Source organism: Typopeltis vanoorti, chromosome 2, assembly GCF_054136105.1.
Source record: "Typopeltis vanoorti isolate ZY-2024b chromosome 2, IOZ_Tvanoo_1.0, whole genome shotgun sequence".
In the NCBI taxonomy this organism is placed as follows: Eukaryota; Metazoa; Arthropoda; class Arachnida; order Uropygi; family Thelyphonidae; genus Typopeltis; species Typopeltis vanoorti.
Window position 1 is genome coordinate 41219812 of NC_143550.1, and position 17107 is coordinate 41236918.

Sequence of the window (17107 nt, forward strand, 5' to 3'; positions counted from 1 at the left end):
CCCTTAAATTCATTGACACTAGATGCACTCACTACCCCCCCCCTCAAACTATTCCACTTACTCACTTCATCCCTTTCTTGCCTGTGAACAAACTTAACTTCTATGGATGCCCCATGGTCTCTTCCCCACCTTCCATATAACAAAAAAATTCATCAGACAATATCCTATAATACCCATTCAAAAGTTTATAGACCTCTATCATATCACTCCTCTTTCTCCTGTTAAACCAGAGTGTAATCCACATACTCACAATCTGTCCTCATAATCTGGATATAATCTTTGTAACTCTTCTTTGCAACCTTTCCACAGCTTCTTTATCCCCAAGATTTGATCTGCAGGAGACCAAATCTGCACACAATAATACAGGTGTGATCCACGTGGTTAGCCAAGTGGCTTTGCACTTCACAACCATAAGCCTGGGGAAGAAGCGTCCTAGGTTCGATTCCTGTCAACAACATGAGGAGCTTCCTCAGCCATAGCCAAGTTAGTCTTGGACATGGACGGTAGGGTTTTTCCCCAGTTTATCCTTGGGTTTTTCCTCCTGCAAAACAGGCAAACCGACCCTGTGAACACACGCTACGACAGACATGGGATACTACCAGGAATAAAGAGCAACCAACCTATTCTGCGGGATTATCAGTTACGGAAGTTTACGTGCTGAAATGCGTAGGCCTGCACAAAAGCGTAACATATGATAACAATGGTCTTATCAAAGCCTTATAAAGAGGCAAATGACTTCCTTATCCTTACATGTCAAGGTTCGCTTCAACATTGCAATTATCCTGTGAGTTGTATTTGTAACTTTTGCTATCTAACCTTTAAACTTCAAATTCTTATCCACCAATATGCCAAGATCCCTTGCCTCCTCAGTTTCTTGTAGCATAACCCTGCTAATATAATATGCTGCTGGAAATCTAATCACACCAAAGTGCATAACTTTACGCTTACTAACATAAACTGATAGCCATTTTCATTTGCCCAAATTTCTACCCTATTCAAATTATTTTGTAAGTGCTGAATATCAGTAGCATCCCTGATTGCCTGCTATCTTTGCATCATTGGCAAACAATTACATATCTGATGTTAGACCCTGTCTTATGTCATTAATGTATAGACTGAACAATAATGGTCCAAGGACAACTGAGTTATGTGGATGCTTGGAGTGCATTTGATATGATTAAGGAAGGACATAGGCATCTGGAGAAATTGTTGTTCTCAGGGCAAGAGTGTTAGTCCCGGGAAACTAGAATTGTCAGTGGTGGATGGAAGCAGGAGTAGCCTCTTGTGGGAATAGACATTATGGAGATGGGGGAACATCTGGTGTCATGCAGTGTCAAATTTAGTTTTGGGGGGATAATAATAGGTACAAAAATGCTGACAATGCATTGCTATTTATTTCTTTATGCTAGGAATATCAAGAATAAAGGTGATGAATTGGTGGCATTGATAGTCTCAGCCAGTCCAAAGATGTTTAGGATCAGTGAAACATAGTTGATGGAAGATGATATATACTGACAGGAATAGAAGGATATAGCATATTTTGACAGGATAGGGAGGGCAAATACGGTGGTGGCATATTGCTTATGATGAGCAATGAGTTGTGTCCTCTCAGAGCAGAGGATTTGGGGGAAAATGGCACAAATGGTTTCATGGCTGCATTTATACTTTTGGAGGCCAAACTTTTTTTGCATTTTAAAAAAAGTATAAAAATAAAGTTTTCAAATTTAATTAAAAAAATTAATAACTAAAAGTTTTTTTTCTGGCTTTGGTTTTAGCAAATATATCTATAATGTCATCATAATTGATTGAGTCCATTACATCTGATTCAATGATAATAACAACAGGTCACTTGTTTTATTTTAGTGCAAGTTGCTTCTTAAATAATTTTTTATTTGTTTCAACACTGAAAATGAGCGTTCAGTACTTGCATTTGAAATAGGCATCGTTAAAAATATTTTAAAAATTGTTTCTACGTTCGGAAAAATAGACTTTAACCCATCATTTATGAATTTGTACATATTTTTAATTGAAGAATTTTCTTCCTTTATCATTATTAAAAATTGCTTAACTTCATCAGTAAATTTTTCTGGATCAATATTTAGAAAAAAATTTTTTTTTGTATTTTGACTAGTATCGATAAGATTTTATCAATACTAGTCTTGTACTTGTCATGATCTATATCTTCCTTCATTTTTTTGAAGGAAGATATAGATCTTCCTTCATTTTTTTGAAGGAAGATCTATATCTTCCTTCAAAAAAATGTCAAACATATCTAATATATTGAAATAGCTTTTTGTTCTTTCATTAATTTCCAAAATTAGCTTATCACAAATGATATTAAAAGTGTTCACAGCGAAATTTTCTTTCCCATGTAATATAATCTCATTGTTAGATTGTGAAACTTCGTCACTCATTTTTTTTTTTCGTTTTTTAACTCTTTCCTTTTCATCTTTAAATTTTGTCTCATCTGGTAAGAAATTCGCTTCTTCATTTACAGCAGCTAAACTATTATATCTAAAATGAAACTAACTAAAGAGTGTAACAAATTATTAGCTAAAAACAAATCCATATTTTAATCTTGTAGAGATTTACTAGTAGCATTTATTCGTTATAAAATTTTGTCCCACACAACTGTTAAAATTGCTGTTTCTAGTTTGTCAAAATGTTCAGCTAATGATGAGCTCTCTAATTTAGAAATAGTTTTTTCATGAGGAGAAATGGATAGTTCAAGTAATGCATCTTTAATTTGTTTATATCCACATTTCAAAGCCAATATAGCAGCAGCTCTTGAGTCTTTTAACTGTTAAAGATTTTTTTTTCTAAATGTTTAAGGAGTATACCCAATCTTCTTATTGAAGATGAAAAGTAATTATATACATTTTGAATAAAACAAAAATATTGCACTGCTTCCGGACAAGATTCCGCGGCATAGTTGCCAATTAAATTTAAGGAATGACTAGAGCACGGTATATAATGTGCAGGGGGACTATGTTTTTTCAGCCTAGCTTGTAAACCTGTATAGATACCTTTCATATTGGTAGTGTTATCATAGTTTTGCCCTCTGCACATTTTTATATCCAAAGATAATTCTAATTTTTTTAATACTACCTCTTCTAAATATAAGGAATTATGTTGTGTAATTCTGATGAACCCGATAAATGTTTCTCTAATGTCAGAGTTTGCGGCAACATACCTAAATATCATAGCTAGTTGGTCATTATGGGCAATGTCTGGCATTGAATCAAGTATTATTGCAAAATATGCAGCTTCCTTAATTTCTGATATTAATATTTCTCTTGTTTTTTTAGCTATTAACGCTATGAATTCATCACAAGTATGGTAAGAAAGATAATTTGATCTGCTAGAACCACAGTTGGCATACATTTTCATGTGATGTTTTAAAAAATCATCAAATTCACTTGAATAATGTAAACACGATAAATAATTTCTGCAAGAATCACAAAAAATATCATTTGTGTTTCCTCCAAATGCTAGTTTACTCAGTAACTTAATCGTAGCTATTATTCTTTTTAAAACCTCTCTCCAATAATTTTCTTCAGATTGTATTTGTTTGATCAATTCAGAATCAATTCAACTATTTACAGAACTTGATTTTATTTTGCAATATGTGCACATCGCTCGTATATGCTCAGTAGAATGCTCATGATCACATAAGGTTCGTGTTATATTTCCCCAGTCATTAAAACCCTTCATTAAGCTATTATTAGATATTATTTGACTTAGAAAACAATTTACAAACAAAGCAGTAAATTGCTTTGCTGGTTTCTGAAAAAATTAGCCACTCTTGTTTCTGCTTTGTTCCATTCGCCTTTTTGCAGTAAAAATGTGATATATTTACATTTCTGACATATATTCTATTGTGGTCTGTGTATTATTTTTTTTAAATTTTCGATTTTACCAACATTCTGTGCATATTTATTAAAATATGCTCGATAAACTGTTCATTAATAGTAAGTAGCCACACTGCTATATCGGTAGGATAAGAGATAGCTTGCTTGCTGGTAAGTGCGGACTCCAATTGAAAATTTTCTTCAGAATCCTCTTGATTTGTTTCATTTACTTCTTTCTCTCCTTCTATGTTTTCCACATCATTTTGATATTCTTCATTTTCACTTTTATCTCCTCCTGATAATGATGCTAATGTTTCATTTTCATTCCAAGAACTGCGAAGTACAACTTCAGTTCTATGAAATTCTTCATTTTCAGAACGCAAGAAAGACAAAATTGCCCCCTTTTGACTTTTAGCTGTTTTTCATTTTCTCTAAGTCATTTTCTTTTACTAGCTCCGGATTCAAATTTTCTTGGCATCATTATGTGTATTAATCTATCAAAAGCAAAGTAAATATTTATTAAATCCAAAATAAACATATAAATAAAATAAACAATTACGTTAAAAGCTTAAAAAAATACAAAAATAGAAACAGTAGTATCTTGGTTTTATTAAAATAAATGAGTAACAGTAAAATAAGAATAATAATTAATTGAATAATATATTCTTACCGACTGCGACAACTACTTTAACCATATAATTAGGCATATACACTTGTATACAGTATACTGCTTTACAAGCACTAGCCAAATAACGGTAACTAAACTATCAGTTTAATTACCGTTTTTCGGAATTTCCTTTACTGTTCTATGATATTTGACCCTTTTTTGGTGAACAATTTATTTAATGTGTCTCTTCCCAAAAATATAAACGAATTTCACATGTATACAATAAATATTAATATTAAAAAATCTTGGTAATATTAAACTAGCAGCCTTGTAAATCACTTATATCGATGGATTATAAATAAATATGCAACTTCTACGATACTTTATATTTAATATGAAATTTTCTAAATAGTTTAAAATCTTTTAATGTAGTTCTAAATATATATATTATTTACACTTTTAAATATTCCATGTAATTGAATCATAATTAATTTAAAGAAAGATGTAATTAAAATCTTTCTGTGAAAGATTTCAATTGCAGTGTTGATTATTGATTTTGAGAACGTTGATTTTGTTTGACAAGCTTTGTTGACAAGCATAATAGTTGCTACAAAAATTCTGAATACCGAAAAAATATTAAAAAGGTATGGTAATAATTTAGTATAAGGATAAAAGTTTTTTTTAAAAAAAAAAAAAAGAATTTAAATGCAATCAAATTAAGCTTGCTAATCAAGGGTAAAAATTGGAACTTCATGAACTGTCAAGTTCAGATATTCTCACTAAAAATAAAAATTTTGAATTTACAGTAATAAAAATTATAGCAAAAATCATCATATTTATGGAATTATAACATTTATTTATTACAAGATTTATTCAACTCCAGCTTTGATTTTTTTAAGTTGCAGTAATAAGCATAATAATTCCAGCTTTAGTTAAAATGTAGAGGCAATAAATAGTAATGATAACTTGCTATGCTCACTAACATCCACTTTTTTACTCTACATTTTATCCTCAAATGACTAGAATATTGATGCACAAAAAATGAACTGTAAAATCAATTTAATTTATAAATAATAATAAACTTGAAATTCAAATGCTCTATTTATGTGATATAGAAACTACTCTTACCCAACTAATTAATACAAATAGCAGCAGCACACAAAAAAACCTCTGTTGTCTCTGGAACATGTTTCAAAATGATTGCAAAACTTTCTTTAACTCAAGAACTTATTTACTCTGTTTACAATATCCACTTATTAAACTTCTAGTATACTTGCAAAGAGGTTAGCTAACTCTCTATTAAGTTACTTTTACAAACTGTATACCAACTTCAAATATGCCAGTGGATTCTCTTAATGACACTTCTTGTTACTGTTAATTCTAAATCTTAATTGTCCAACTAAAACACATTATAAGAGGAATTGTGCAAAGGTATATAACTTACAAAAGCTCTGTATCGCACATTCAGTCAAAGGTCTTGCACAAAAAGTTCTAAGGCAATTCTCTCATCTCAGATCTTGAGCTTCCTTCAGGAAATCTGGCTTCAGAAATATGTCATCGGGAAAATAGCGGACTGTGAACTGCGCCCTGCAGTACTAATACACAGCTCCGGCGAAAAGAAAAACTTCCGAGCGAAGGTGTTTTCAGGTAATTTGTCTCGCCATTTCTTCTCTGCTTGGGCTCACCAAAAATGCCTGGACGACTGCCTCCTTTTTCTGCTGCCTCCACTAACTCGAATTGCCCCCAACTGTCAACCGGGATTCCTCTCTGGCCTGGAAGCTTTTCTCCGGCGATTGGAACATCTCTTTTTGGCAACTCGAAGCCTTTTCTTAAGACTGGAACCAGGAAGCTCCTCTCTGGCAACGTCTGGAAATGGGAGGCCCCTCTCTCTCTCTCTCTCTCTCTTTGTAGCGACTTCTGGATCCGGGAAGCTCTATATATGCTTGGCTCTGTCCCTTTTTATTATGCCTTCTCTGAGACCTCGCACGAAGTTTGTAACCCCGAAGAATTCGGCATGATTCTTTCAGGTTCAGCCCGCTCTTTGTTCTTTTCTGTGCCTTCTTTTGATTGTAAGTTGTCGACCATCGGAAAGTTATTTGAACCTTTCTGACTGACTTTGGAGGTGTTTACATGCAGAGCTTATAAGCCTTTCTCATACACACAAAATTTAATAAATAACCTTTCTAATGCCGCCAGTAGATCTATTACATTAACACTCTAACATATTCTTATTAAAGAAGTATACACAGTTAATTTCCAAAGGGCTATTTACAAAAATATCTAATACAAAATATACAGAGACAAACAAGATTATTTTTGACCTAACTAAAAAATCGATGTAATGTGCTTTGGAACATGTAAGCTACAATCGAGTTTTTACAATATTCATAAGAACAATAGTCTAAAAGTCCAGGTAGTCCAGCGAAAACCATCTGAGACAAAATGAAACTAGTTTATTTATTTAAAAACACAAACATACAAATTTATTAAGCATATCTTTATAGAGTTCATAATGAAAAGGACTCTAATAATAATGATAATAATAGATTTCTACAGATGTGTCTGATCTTGTTTTGGTATTATCAAAATTATCAAGTTATTCTGACGCATTATGAATTTTGCTATTTTATTATTATGCCGCTAATATTTCTTCAAATGCGCACTTTTTACAACAAAACTGGCTAAGTTATGTTGAATATATCTGTTCGCAAATATACTCAATATCCCTTTGACCTAATAAAAAGGCAGAATGCTGACGAAACTTCATCAGCATTCTATCTGTTAAAATGCAATTACCCCCACCCTTGCCGTTAACAGATTATTGTAGTTATGTGCATTGTATTTCTTGGATTGACCCTTTTTTGCTGCACAATTTACTTATTGTGTCTCTTCCCAAATAAAAACGAATTTCACATGTACGAAAATAAATAATCAAAATGCTTGTTTGCATTGGAAATATTATGTCAAATATTTATATTTTTTAAATAACATTTATTGAAATATATATGACATTTTGCTTCCTTTCCTTGCAAAATAAGATTATATGAGTCGCACATTTCAATTTTAGGAGCAATTTATTTATTTAATTAATTAATTTATTTTTATGAACAACAAATGGTGTTTAACTGCATTACTCGGGGTTTCCGATTTTGAGTCTTTTTAATTTATATCCAATGGTATTATATCAGAGATTCTACTCCTTTGTCTTTTGCCTAAAACTGCAACAGTACAATTACTTTGGAAAAATAACGAATTCAAACAAAAAGAAAGTTCGCACATGTTATCTAACAGTATTTGGTGTGTATGTGTGGTGATACTTTTGGGAGGAGGGAGTTAGCCATTAAAGGCGAATTAATTCTGTTATGAAAATTTTGGAAATAACATTTCATTTTGACGCATGTACCTACACGTTTCAAAAGATAAACTGTAGGGAAAATATCGCTACTTCAAAACTGCCGCATAATATGAAATTAGCCGAAAATATATGTACATAACAGTTGACTTCATAACTGCCATTTGTTTTGTTTGTAGTGAGTGATTAGGGGGGAAACCAAGAAAGTTGAAATACAAAAACCAACAGATTACGTTATAAAAATTATACATTACATGATACGATTCAAGATTTACGTATGATAACTAACCTTCGAACTAAGATTATGAATAAAATAGGGAACTTTTAATTTGGAACAGATGGAGGCTGTATTCATTTTTAGATTTGGATTATCATGTATTTATAAAATAATTGTTTGACAAAAATAATTATCTTCAATCAAGTTCTTGGAGAATTTTAAAATCTATTGGCGATTAAAATAATTAGCAAAAAAATTGATAGTGACATTGATCTTCCAAAGTGATACAATATGAAGTGAAGAAAGTATGAAAGGATTTCTTATTTTACACTGGCATTAAAAACTATAATTATACGATAAAAACAAGCAGCAAAATGAATATAACTCATAGGTATTTAGTCTGATATAACTTAGATTCCGGTTACTGAGCAAACTTCAAGCAACTGCGTTTCTTGCTGTAGGATACAGAACGTAGCTACTATGTACGCCAAATAATCTAGTTAAGTGTTCTTTCAGCGTGAAGGATTATCGCACCTTCTAATGACATGACGGTCAACTACACTTCTTATCCATGTTCTTTCAGCAGATGGACAGAATATTATCCTGGTTTGCTGGATGTGTATATACGTCCAGCAAAGAAACGATATGCTTACATACATGAATTTTATAGAATACAGAGTTCCTGTTAGTTTTATATTCTAAGGAAAGAACAATGTATTTCAAATGGAAGCGAGAAACCTCACAAATTTTTCAGCGGCCTCTAGTTTTTATATTATGAATTTAATATTTAAAAATAAGTATTTTATTTTGCAACTATAACTACGCTGTTTTTTTATTGTTCTTTGTGAGGAGTAAGGTTTTAAAATGAGCCCCCCCCCCCAGAGAGAGAGAGTGAGGGCCCCTATCTTGCACCTGATGGTAAATGCAGCCCTGAATGGTTTTAAGAGTATATGGTGAGTTGCAGTGAGCAAGACAGAAAATTTAGTGGGATGTTGCTATAGGCCAGGGAATACAGAGTTTGAAGAGCAGAAAATGTTTAAGCAGTTGAGTTTGGCAAGTGCAAAATGAGTGATCGTTATGGGAGATTTGAACCACAAACAGTATAAATTGGGAAGAGAAAACAGCATGCATGTAGTAGTAGTAGTAGTAGAAAGGGAATACAATTTCTGGAATTCTTGAGGCACAAATGCCCTAGGCAACATGTAGTAGAAGGAACACGAGGCTCGAGAGTTTTGAATTTGGTCCTAGCATCATAGCATGTGATTGTAACATGAAATGTCATCCCTGACCCCAGTTGAAGAGAGTGACCAACCATGAAATCTTGACTTGCAGGATGAATGGACATGTAGAAGTATTGAGAATAAGAGTTTATGTTGAATTATAAGGTAGGTGATTATAATAATAATAATCTTCAAAATCAGCTTGAGGCAGTCCCATAGATGGAAGAATTGGAATGGCAAGATATCGCCACTGCATGGAAACTGGTGAAGAAATATATATATATATTAACAGCAATGGCAAGTTGCGTACCTCAAGTGAAAAAGAGAACACGATTTGTTGTAAAGTGGATGACTAACTATATCAAACAGGAACTGCAGATAAAAAAGAGGTTATGGGAAAAGTATAGGAAAAGGGATGGACAGCAGCCGCATGTTGAGTGACTAGTATGATAAGGAAGGCAAAGCTTAAATATGAGAAGAGATTAGCTCTGAGATCCAAGAAAAATCTGAAGGAATTCTTTTGTTATGTGTCCAGTAGGAGGAGAAATTATTGTGGAAGAATGGCATTGTTAGATGAAAATGGGAGTAGAGTGACTCATGCAGAAGACATGACCTTGTTGTTAAATGATCACTTTATTTAGGTATTTCATCTTAGAAAAGGTTTTATTACTTAGAGGGATGGGGAGGATTCAAGGTTTGGAAGTGCAAGAGAAGAGTTAGTTACAAATACTAAGTACTTTAAATGTCAAGAAGGCAATGGTATCAAATGGATTTTGCCATATGTTTTAAGAGAACATGCTAAGGAACTTACAGGTCCATTGACTCGACTTTTCAGTGAGAATGTGGCTGTGGGAAAGGTACTACCCAAGGAGGGTGTGATAGTACTGTTCAGTAATGGTGGTGGCAAAATGGAAGTGTCAAACTATAAACCAGTTTTTATTGCTTCTGTAGTTAAGATTTTGCAGAAATTAGTGAGAGATCATATATAGCATTGGGCAGATGAAGATAATGTTATCTGTGATGGTCAGCATGAGTTTGTTAAGGAGCCTCTTGTTTTAGTAATCTAATTGCCTTTTATAATAAAGTAACAAGAGCATATACTGCCATTTTTTATTGATTTTACAAAAGCATATGACAGGATGCCACATGAGTAGCTGATATTTATGTTACAGCATATAGGTTTAGATATCAAGTTACTGAATTGGATTGGGAATTGGTTGTTGGATAGATATCGGAGAGTTGTGTACTAGGGAGCAGTATCAAAGAAGTAAAAGATTACAAGTGTTTAAGCTTTATATCAGTAATATTGTCAGTGGATTGCAGGGAGATATTCAGTTGTCTGCAAATGATGTGAAGTTGGGAAGGGTTATTAGTAATAGTACCGAGGCAGCAACTTTTCAGAAGTATTTGAATAAGCTCGATAGATGGACAAAAGCAACTAAATGCAACTAAATGTGAGGTCATGAAGTTTGAGATCCATCGATGGAAGGCTGGATACGCTGTTGGAGGAACTAGACCTGAAGAAATTAAGGATTCAAGGGGACCCGGGGTGTGGGGGGTGATTGATAGAAACTTGAAGGGGACATATCACAAAGGTGGTGAAAGCTAATCAGAGGATTGCTGCAATACCGAGAAGGATGCTGACCAACAGAGATGGAAGAGTGGTGATTCTATTGTGTAAAGGAATTCAAAAACAAAAAAAAAGAAACTCATTTATTTCAGACCACATCTAGATTATTATGCTCAGATTTGCTAGCTGGGATTTGAAGGGAATAAACTAACCTTGGAGAAGGTGAAAAGCAGATAAAAATATATTAGGACAGTACAATGTTGGTTATAAGTATAGACTGAGAGCATGTAGACTGCAAAGTTTGGTATATAGAAGAAGGAGAGGTGATATGAGTGAGACATTTAGACTTTTAAGAAGTGGTTACAGGTTTGATGCTGAGGAGTTCTTTGTTACAGTAGAACAAGAGGAAGGAGCAAGGACAAGGATAACAAGGTGTCATGTCTGGAAGTTATGAATGGAGGTGGTGAGTAAAAAGGGTGAGGGGTGACTTTTTTTTTGCATGGATGTTTGTATCATGGAATTCATTTCCTGATAGGATAGTGAGAGCACAGAGAATGAGTTTAAGGAATGGTAGGTTAGACTTTGTGTTGTTGTAGATGGGCCTCCCACAGTGAGTCTTATGCTCCATGGGGAGTCTGGAATGGTGTTCTTGTTTGAGTATTTTAGGTCCCTTGATATCAAATTAAAATGCAATAGATGATTATTTATGATTTTGCCTAAAATCACATGTATCATATAAGTTGGTTTGCTGTTAATTGATAAACCATTCATTCAGTTTTTTTTTTTTTTAATGGGGAACCCATCCATGGGAGGTTGGTCAACCTATAGTATGCTAGTACCATGGATGGACCGTGAAGGTGGTAAAATAGTCGTGTGATTAGAAAGGATGTCCAAAAGCCTATTATCTTAGTTGCCTTGGACTAAGTCTCACTATGGTCAATGGGAATGTCCTTGGCACCATTGTGATGCATGTGGCTGACTATAATCAGTTTTATGCTCCACTGATAATGTGCAGTTATTGGATAGCAATTTGTAATGATCATCCTGACTGTTCAAAATATAGATAGTATTGAAGACCAAGTTGTCACAGATTAAGAATTTCAATAATGGTGTGAAAAACTTACCCTTGCTTATTTTATGTTACTTGTTTTTAATTTGTACATATACATATTGTGTGTGCACACTTGCACATGAAGATGAGAAAAAACAATTTGCATGCTGACTTCCATATAACAGAAATGCATGCAAGTCTTTAAATTTATATGAGAGAAGAAAGTTTTGAATGTTTTTTGTACTTGGAGAAATTAAATATAAGATTAATTGGCCCTGTTTATATACCTTGATTCCAGGAAGAGCATTTCACAGAAGACAGAATGTATGAAGTGGCTGTAATTTTCACTGTGAAATGCATACTGAATGCAAAAATTATTTCTTAATAATTAATCATCATAGCTGAGAAATGGGGGAATGCATTCTCTTAATGGACAGATTTGGCATTTTTGTGTATTTTAAAAATGTATAAGTGAAATAGTTATTAGACCAAGCATATTTTTGTATCATTCTTTATTCTTAAATTGCGTATAGTTCTGAATAGTTCATGACTCAATTTTGTAGTAGTTTCAAATTCCCAAAACAGTCCATCAGCATACTTTGTAATTATATTCAAGTTATATATGATTTTTCCTATAGGTTGTGTAAACTGGCATATCCAACTTATTTCATGTGCTAAGTGCAGATTTTGTTAGGCCAGTTTTATCATTTGATATGTTAAGTTTTCACAAGAATTCCAATAAATGTAAAGAGATTTCTAAAATTAGAGATGCTTAATGAAAATAAATAACTCTTTATAATTAATTTACATTTTTTTGAAGTTACTACATTGCTTTCATAGCCTATCAAAATAAATGAACCCAAAATTTTTAATACATATTAAATAATTTTGGGTTCTTGTCAATTAAATAATTGACAAGAGAAATGGAAATTTCATACTGTATTACATTCAATTATAGTGAACTCTCAGTGAATGCACTTATATTACAAACTAGAAAGTTCTGTCAAATTACAGTATCAAATGCTATAGTGACTTTCCATTTTACTAATGGAAATTCACTATAACAGATCTTCCAGTATAACAGAAATCATTGACTGTACTGCATTTCATTTCATCGGTTCATTCTGGTCATTTTCCTTCTGGTAAAATCAAAAGATAATTTATTATGTTTTTTATGTGTTCCTCATTTTATTCTGCACTTTCAGTTCAGTTCTTGAAGATCCAATCTATTGTTGTTCATGTATTGGGTGTTTCTTAGACATCTACTTTACCTTGACTCTGTTAGTTTTTTGGACAAACATCTGTTGTTTTCTCTTCTGTCTCTCTCTCTCTCTCCACTCATGGACAAACCTATGTTCTCATAAGGCCTTTGGCCAAAATCATTTAGCAAAACCCTCCATGGATACCACTTAGAAGCTCAGGATTTTATAATCAGTCTTTGTGTGTGTGTGTGTGTGTGTGTGTGCGTGTGCGTGCGTGCATGCTTACCTGTCTAGTAACTGTGCTCTAACATTCTGCTTTGAACAGAATATCACATCATTGATTTTGAAAAGCATTTTAGAGGTCATAAATTCATCTCCTGTAGCAAAAGATTAACATATTTTCTGTTAATAAATAGCCTTTCAGAAAGTAATTGAACTGGTTCATTAGGTATGTTTTGCACCACAAAAATGTGTTAGATTAATTTTGCTTGTTCATAACTTTGCTTCGGCTATAGAGAATTGTATTTAGAATGTATACTAAACTTTGCTATGTCATCTCAGTTTTGCTTTAAATCAGGCCATTTTTGGTATCAAAATTAGGTAAACCAATTCAAAATGATACAGTAGCCACTTATCATAGTGAACTCACCCACTCACTGTAATAAACTATCAGAATATTCTGGCCAAATCACCAACAGTATCAGTATTATGAAATGAAAATCTACTATAACAAAATGTTCCCTTGGTCTTTTCATGTTATAACAGTTGACTGTATGTCTTCAGTACCAGTAGCTCTGGGTTTAATTGCTGTAATAATGTCACTGTATGAGAATGGTACAGCAATCCCTCAAGTAGTGCATCATTTTGTTTCGATACCCAAATTCAATTAGTGTGCCTACATGCATCTTAAAAATAAATGTTACAGATTTTAAAAATTTTCGATCTATACATTTTTAATGCTAATTATTTTAAAAAATCACTCAACAGGATGAAATAATTTAGTTACCGATTTGAAACATTTTACAGAGTTATTTTTTAATGGCATGCTACACTACACTATTTCCATGTACGCTATGTTCCACATTTATGTCGTCTGCTTTACATAGCATTTTGCTGAGCATATCTCGTGCAATTGTTTTCCTTTTTTATTTTAAATTATTTTCCTAACCTTTAATCATGAGTAAAGGAATTAGTGAGCAAAAAATAGAAGTGTGAAAATGATATTCGAAAAGTAATCCGATTGAAAGAAAAACTTGAAATAATAAAGAAAAATGAACAAGGCAAGTCCAGAGCAAAGATAGGACAAGAATACAAAAATGGGTGAATCAACTGCTGAATACAAAAATGGGTGAATCAACTGCTGCTTCAAGTTCATCATGCATGCACTTGAATTCAAAGTATTATAATGATTGAATCAGAGCGACTTCTTTTTAGATGGATCGAAGATTGTAACCAAAAACGGATCCCACTAAACGCTGGCCTTATTAAATCAAAAGCATCGTCTCTTTGTAACCTGGAAAGAAAGAGCTATCACTGTTAGAAAAGAAGAATTCCATGTTAGTGCTAGTGATTTGAGCATTTCAAAAAGAGAAATAGCGTACATAATGTTCTAATCACAGGCGAAGCTGCAAGTGCAGATAAGGAGATATCCAGAGATTTTGAAGAAAATTGTGTAAGAAGGGGACTATTGTGATTAACAAATATTTAATGTCGATGAAACGCCTTTTTTTGGAAGCGAATGCCATCCAAGACTTTTCTAGCCAAGTCAGAGAAATCTCAGCCTGGTTATAAAGTCGCAAAGTCGAATGAAATTACTGCTAGCAATATGCGAGCTGTTTGGAAGCACATTCTTCCACATTGCGCAAATGATTTTAGAGTCTTTCCAAATGAATCAAGGTTAATTAAATTTCATTCTGAGAAGTTAAGCGATTCTGACCTGCGAAATTTAGATTTAATCACTGACAAGCCCAAAGAGATTTCACTGAAACAATTTGAAAATAGCTTTTGTACAATCGAAGTTTTTAAGCAACAATGCTTAGAGACTGACCCTGGTGAAGAGAGAACCAGTAAAATTTGCAGAAGGGGCAATAGAGCCATACCATCAGTTGTATAAAAAAAAGAAACAGAATGCCTGCCAAACTACATTAGCTCAATTCTCTGTTAAGAAGCAGAATAATAAATTTATATTCTGAATATGTTTTATTGTCTTTCGGCTTCATGTTTTCCTTTAACTAGGCCCTGAGATATATCCTAATTCTTTTATAAAAAACTTAAGGGTCAAAAAAGAAATTTGAGGAACGAATTATACTTTTTCCCATAAGTTATTATATTCGATTAGTGCGTTTTCGATTAATGTACCTGTTTTAAAGAACACATTAGGTGTATTAATTGAGGGATTGCTGTATTGTGAAATGTAGAAAGTTTTTTACCTTGGGTGTACTATACATTAAAGATACCAAGAAATTTAATAAACCTGGTTTTAATCCTTTTTTCCCAAGTAAGCTAAATTTGCACCTGAAGTATTTTCAGATCTGAGGCAACTCATGGTAAAGGTGGCATAAGCTCTGATCACTTGCCTAAGTATCCCATAACACAAAGCACATCTCCTTATGAGCATGTATAATGCTGTTTGTTATTTGAAGCGTCTTCTCTGATTGTCTCAAATCATTTCAGTTGTTGTGTATTTTTTTTTATTTAGTTTACATTCAGCTAAATTTAAATGTTTCTTGCAGGTAGTGCACATTTTCTCTCATATTCATACCACTTATAGAATTGAATATCTGACTATAAGAGATTTAAAAGTTAAAGTGACTGAAAGTGGAGTAAAGTGGCTGACAAGAGAAGAAATTAAATGTGGAGCAATTTCCACATCAGTGAAAAAAATACTTTATGCTGTTGATTCATCTCATCAGACAAAACAGGTAATATGCATAGCATAAACAAAATAATTTAGAGAATACCTGAAAGTTGCTAATTGTGTATCTAGCATTACAAAGAATAATCAAAACAAGACATGAAATCTACTTGGGATTGCTGAATAGGTTTTCATCTCTTGTTGAATTAATATTATTTTCACTCAAGCAGTTTTTCTAAATCTGTTATAAATGCAGTATGTATATGTGCGTGTATGTAACGTTACCACTAATGTTCAAAAGTTGTTAATGTTAACACTTTCTAGTTAAAATTGGAAAAAAATATAATTTCTCACTTTAACTAGTTAATATTCACATTAACAGGTAAAGCATAATATATGTCCAAAAATATTAAAATAACTTAACCTAACCTTTAAGAAAATCACAAATATTTCAATAAACTTTATGATTAAAACCCCATTATAGCGACATATTACCTGTACCAAATTGCTACCAAGCATTACACAATAAGATATAACTTGTTGATAGTAAATTGCATATGTAAAATATATCACACAAGAAGAAGATAAGTACTCATTAGATAATCTTTGTGTTTGAGATAAAATTCAAACTTTATCTAATGATATTTAGTTAATGTGTACATTAACTAGTTAGTTTACACATTATCTAGTTAAAGTGTAGAGCGTATTTTTATTTTTCAACTTTAACTGAAAGGTACAAGTAATGTGAACATATTAAAAATGCTCTTTACATTTTAACTAGATAATGTGTAAACTAACTAGTTAATGTATACATTAACTAAATATCGTTAGATAAAGTTCAGATTTTAAAATTTTACAATTTGCTATCAACAAGTTATATCTTGTTGTATTACGTTTGGTAGCAATTTTTGCACATAATATGTGGCTATAATATTTTTTCGTACTTTAACCAGGGAACATTAATGACTATTATTATAATAACAGCTATTATAGCCTGTTTTTGTTTAGGAGTGTCCCTTATTTTAAATACATTGGCTATTATTATTCAAAAAAGGGGTATATATATTTTAGGGCATTATGGGTGAGTATAGAAGGCAATTATACAGAATAAAAGAGGTGGAAAAATTTTGTACATACCTTGTTTTGATTCCAGGATGTCTTCCAATTTCATGATCCTGCTTAA

General features: G+C 32.6%; 1 protein-coding gene across 1 annotated transcript in view; it reads left to right on the plus strand.

The window, feature by feature from the left end:
• The window catches only part of LOC150108956 (adenine DNA glycosylase-like), a 91719-nt gene that overhangs the window by 64749 nt on the left and 9863 nt on the right, over window positions 1-17107 (plus strand). Inside the window, exon 8 of the mRNA XM_090404542.1 lies at window positions 15803-15991. Coding sequence (XP_090260668.1) covers window positions 15803-15991 — 189 coding nt within the window. The remainder of the gene's footprint in view (window positions 1-15802; window positions 15992-17107) is intronic.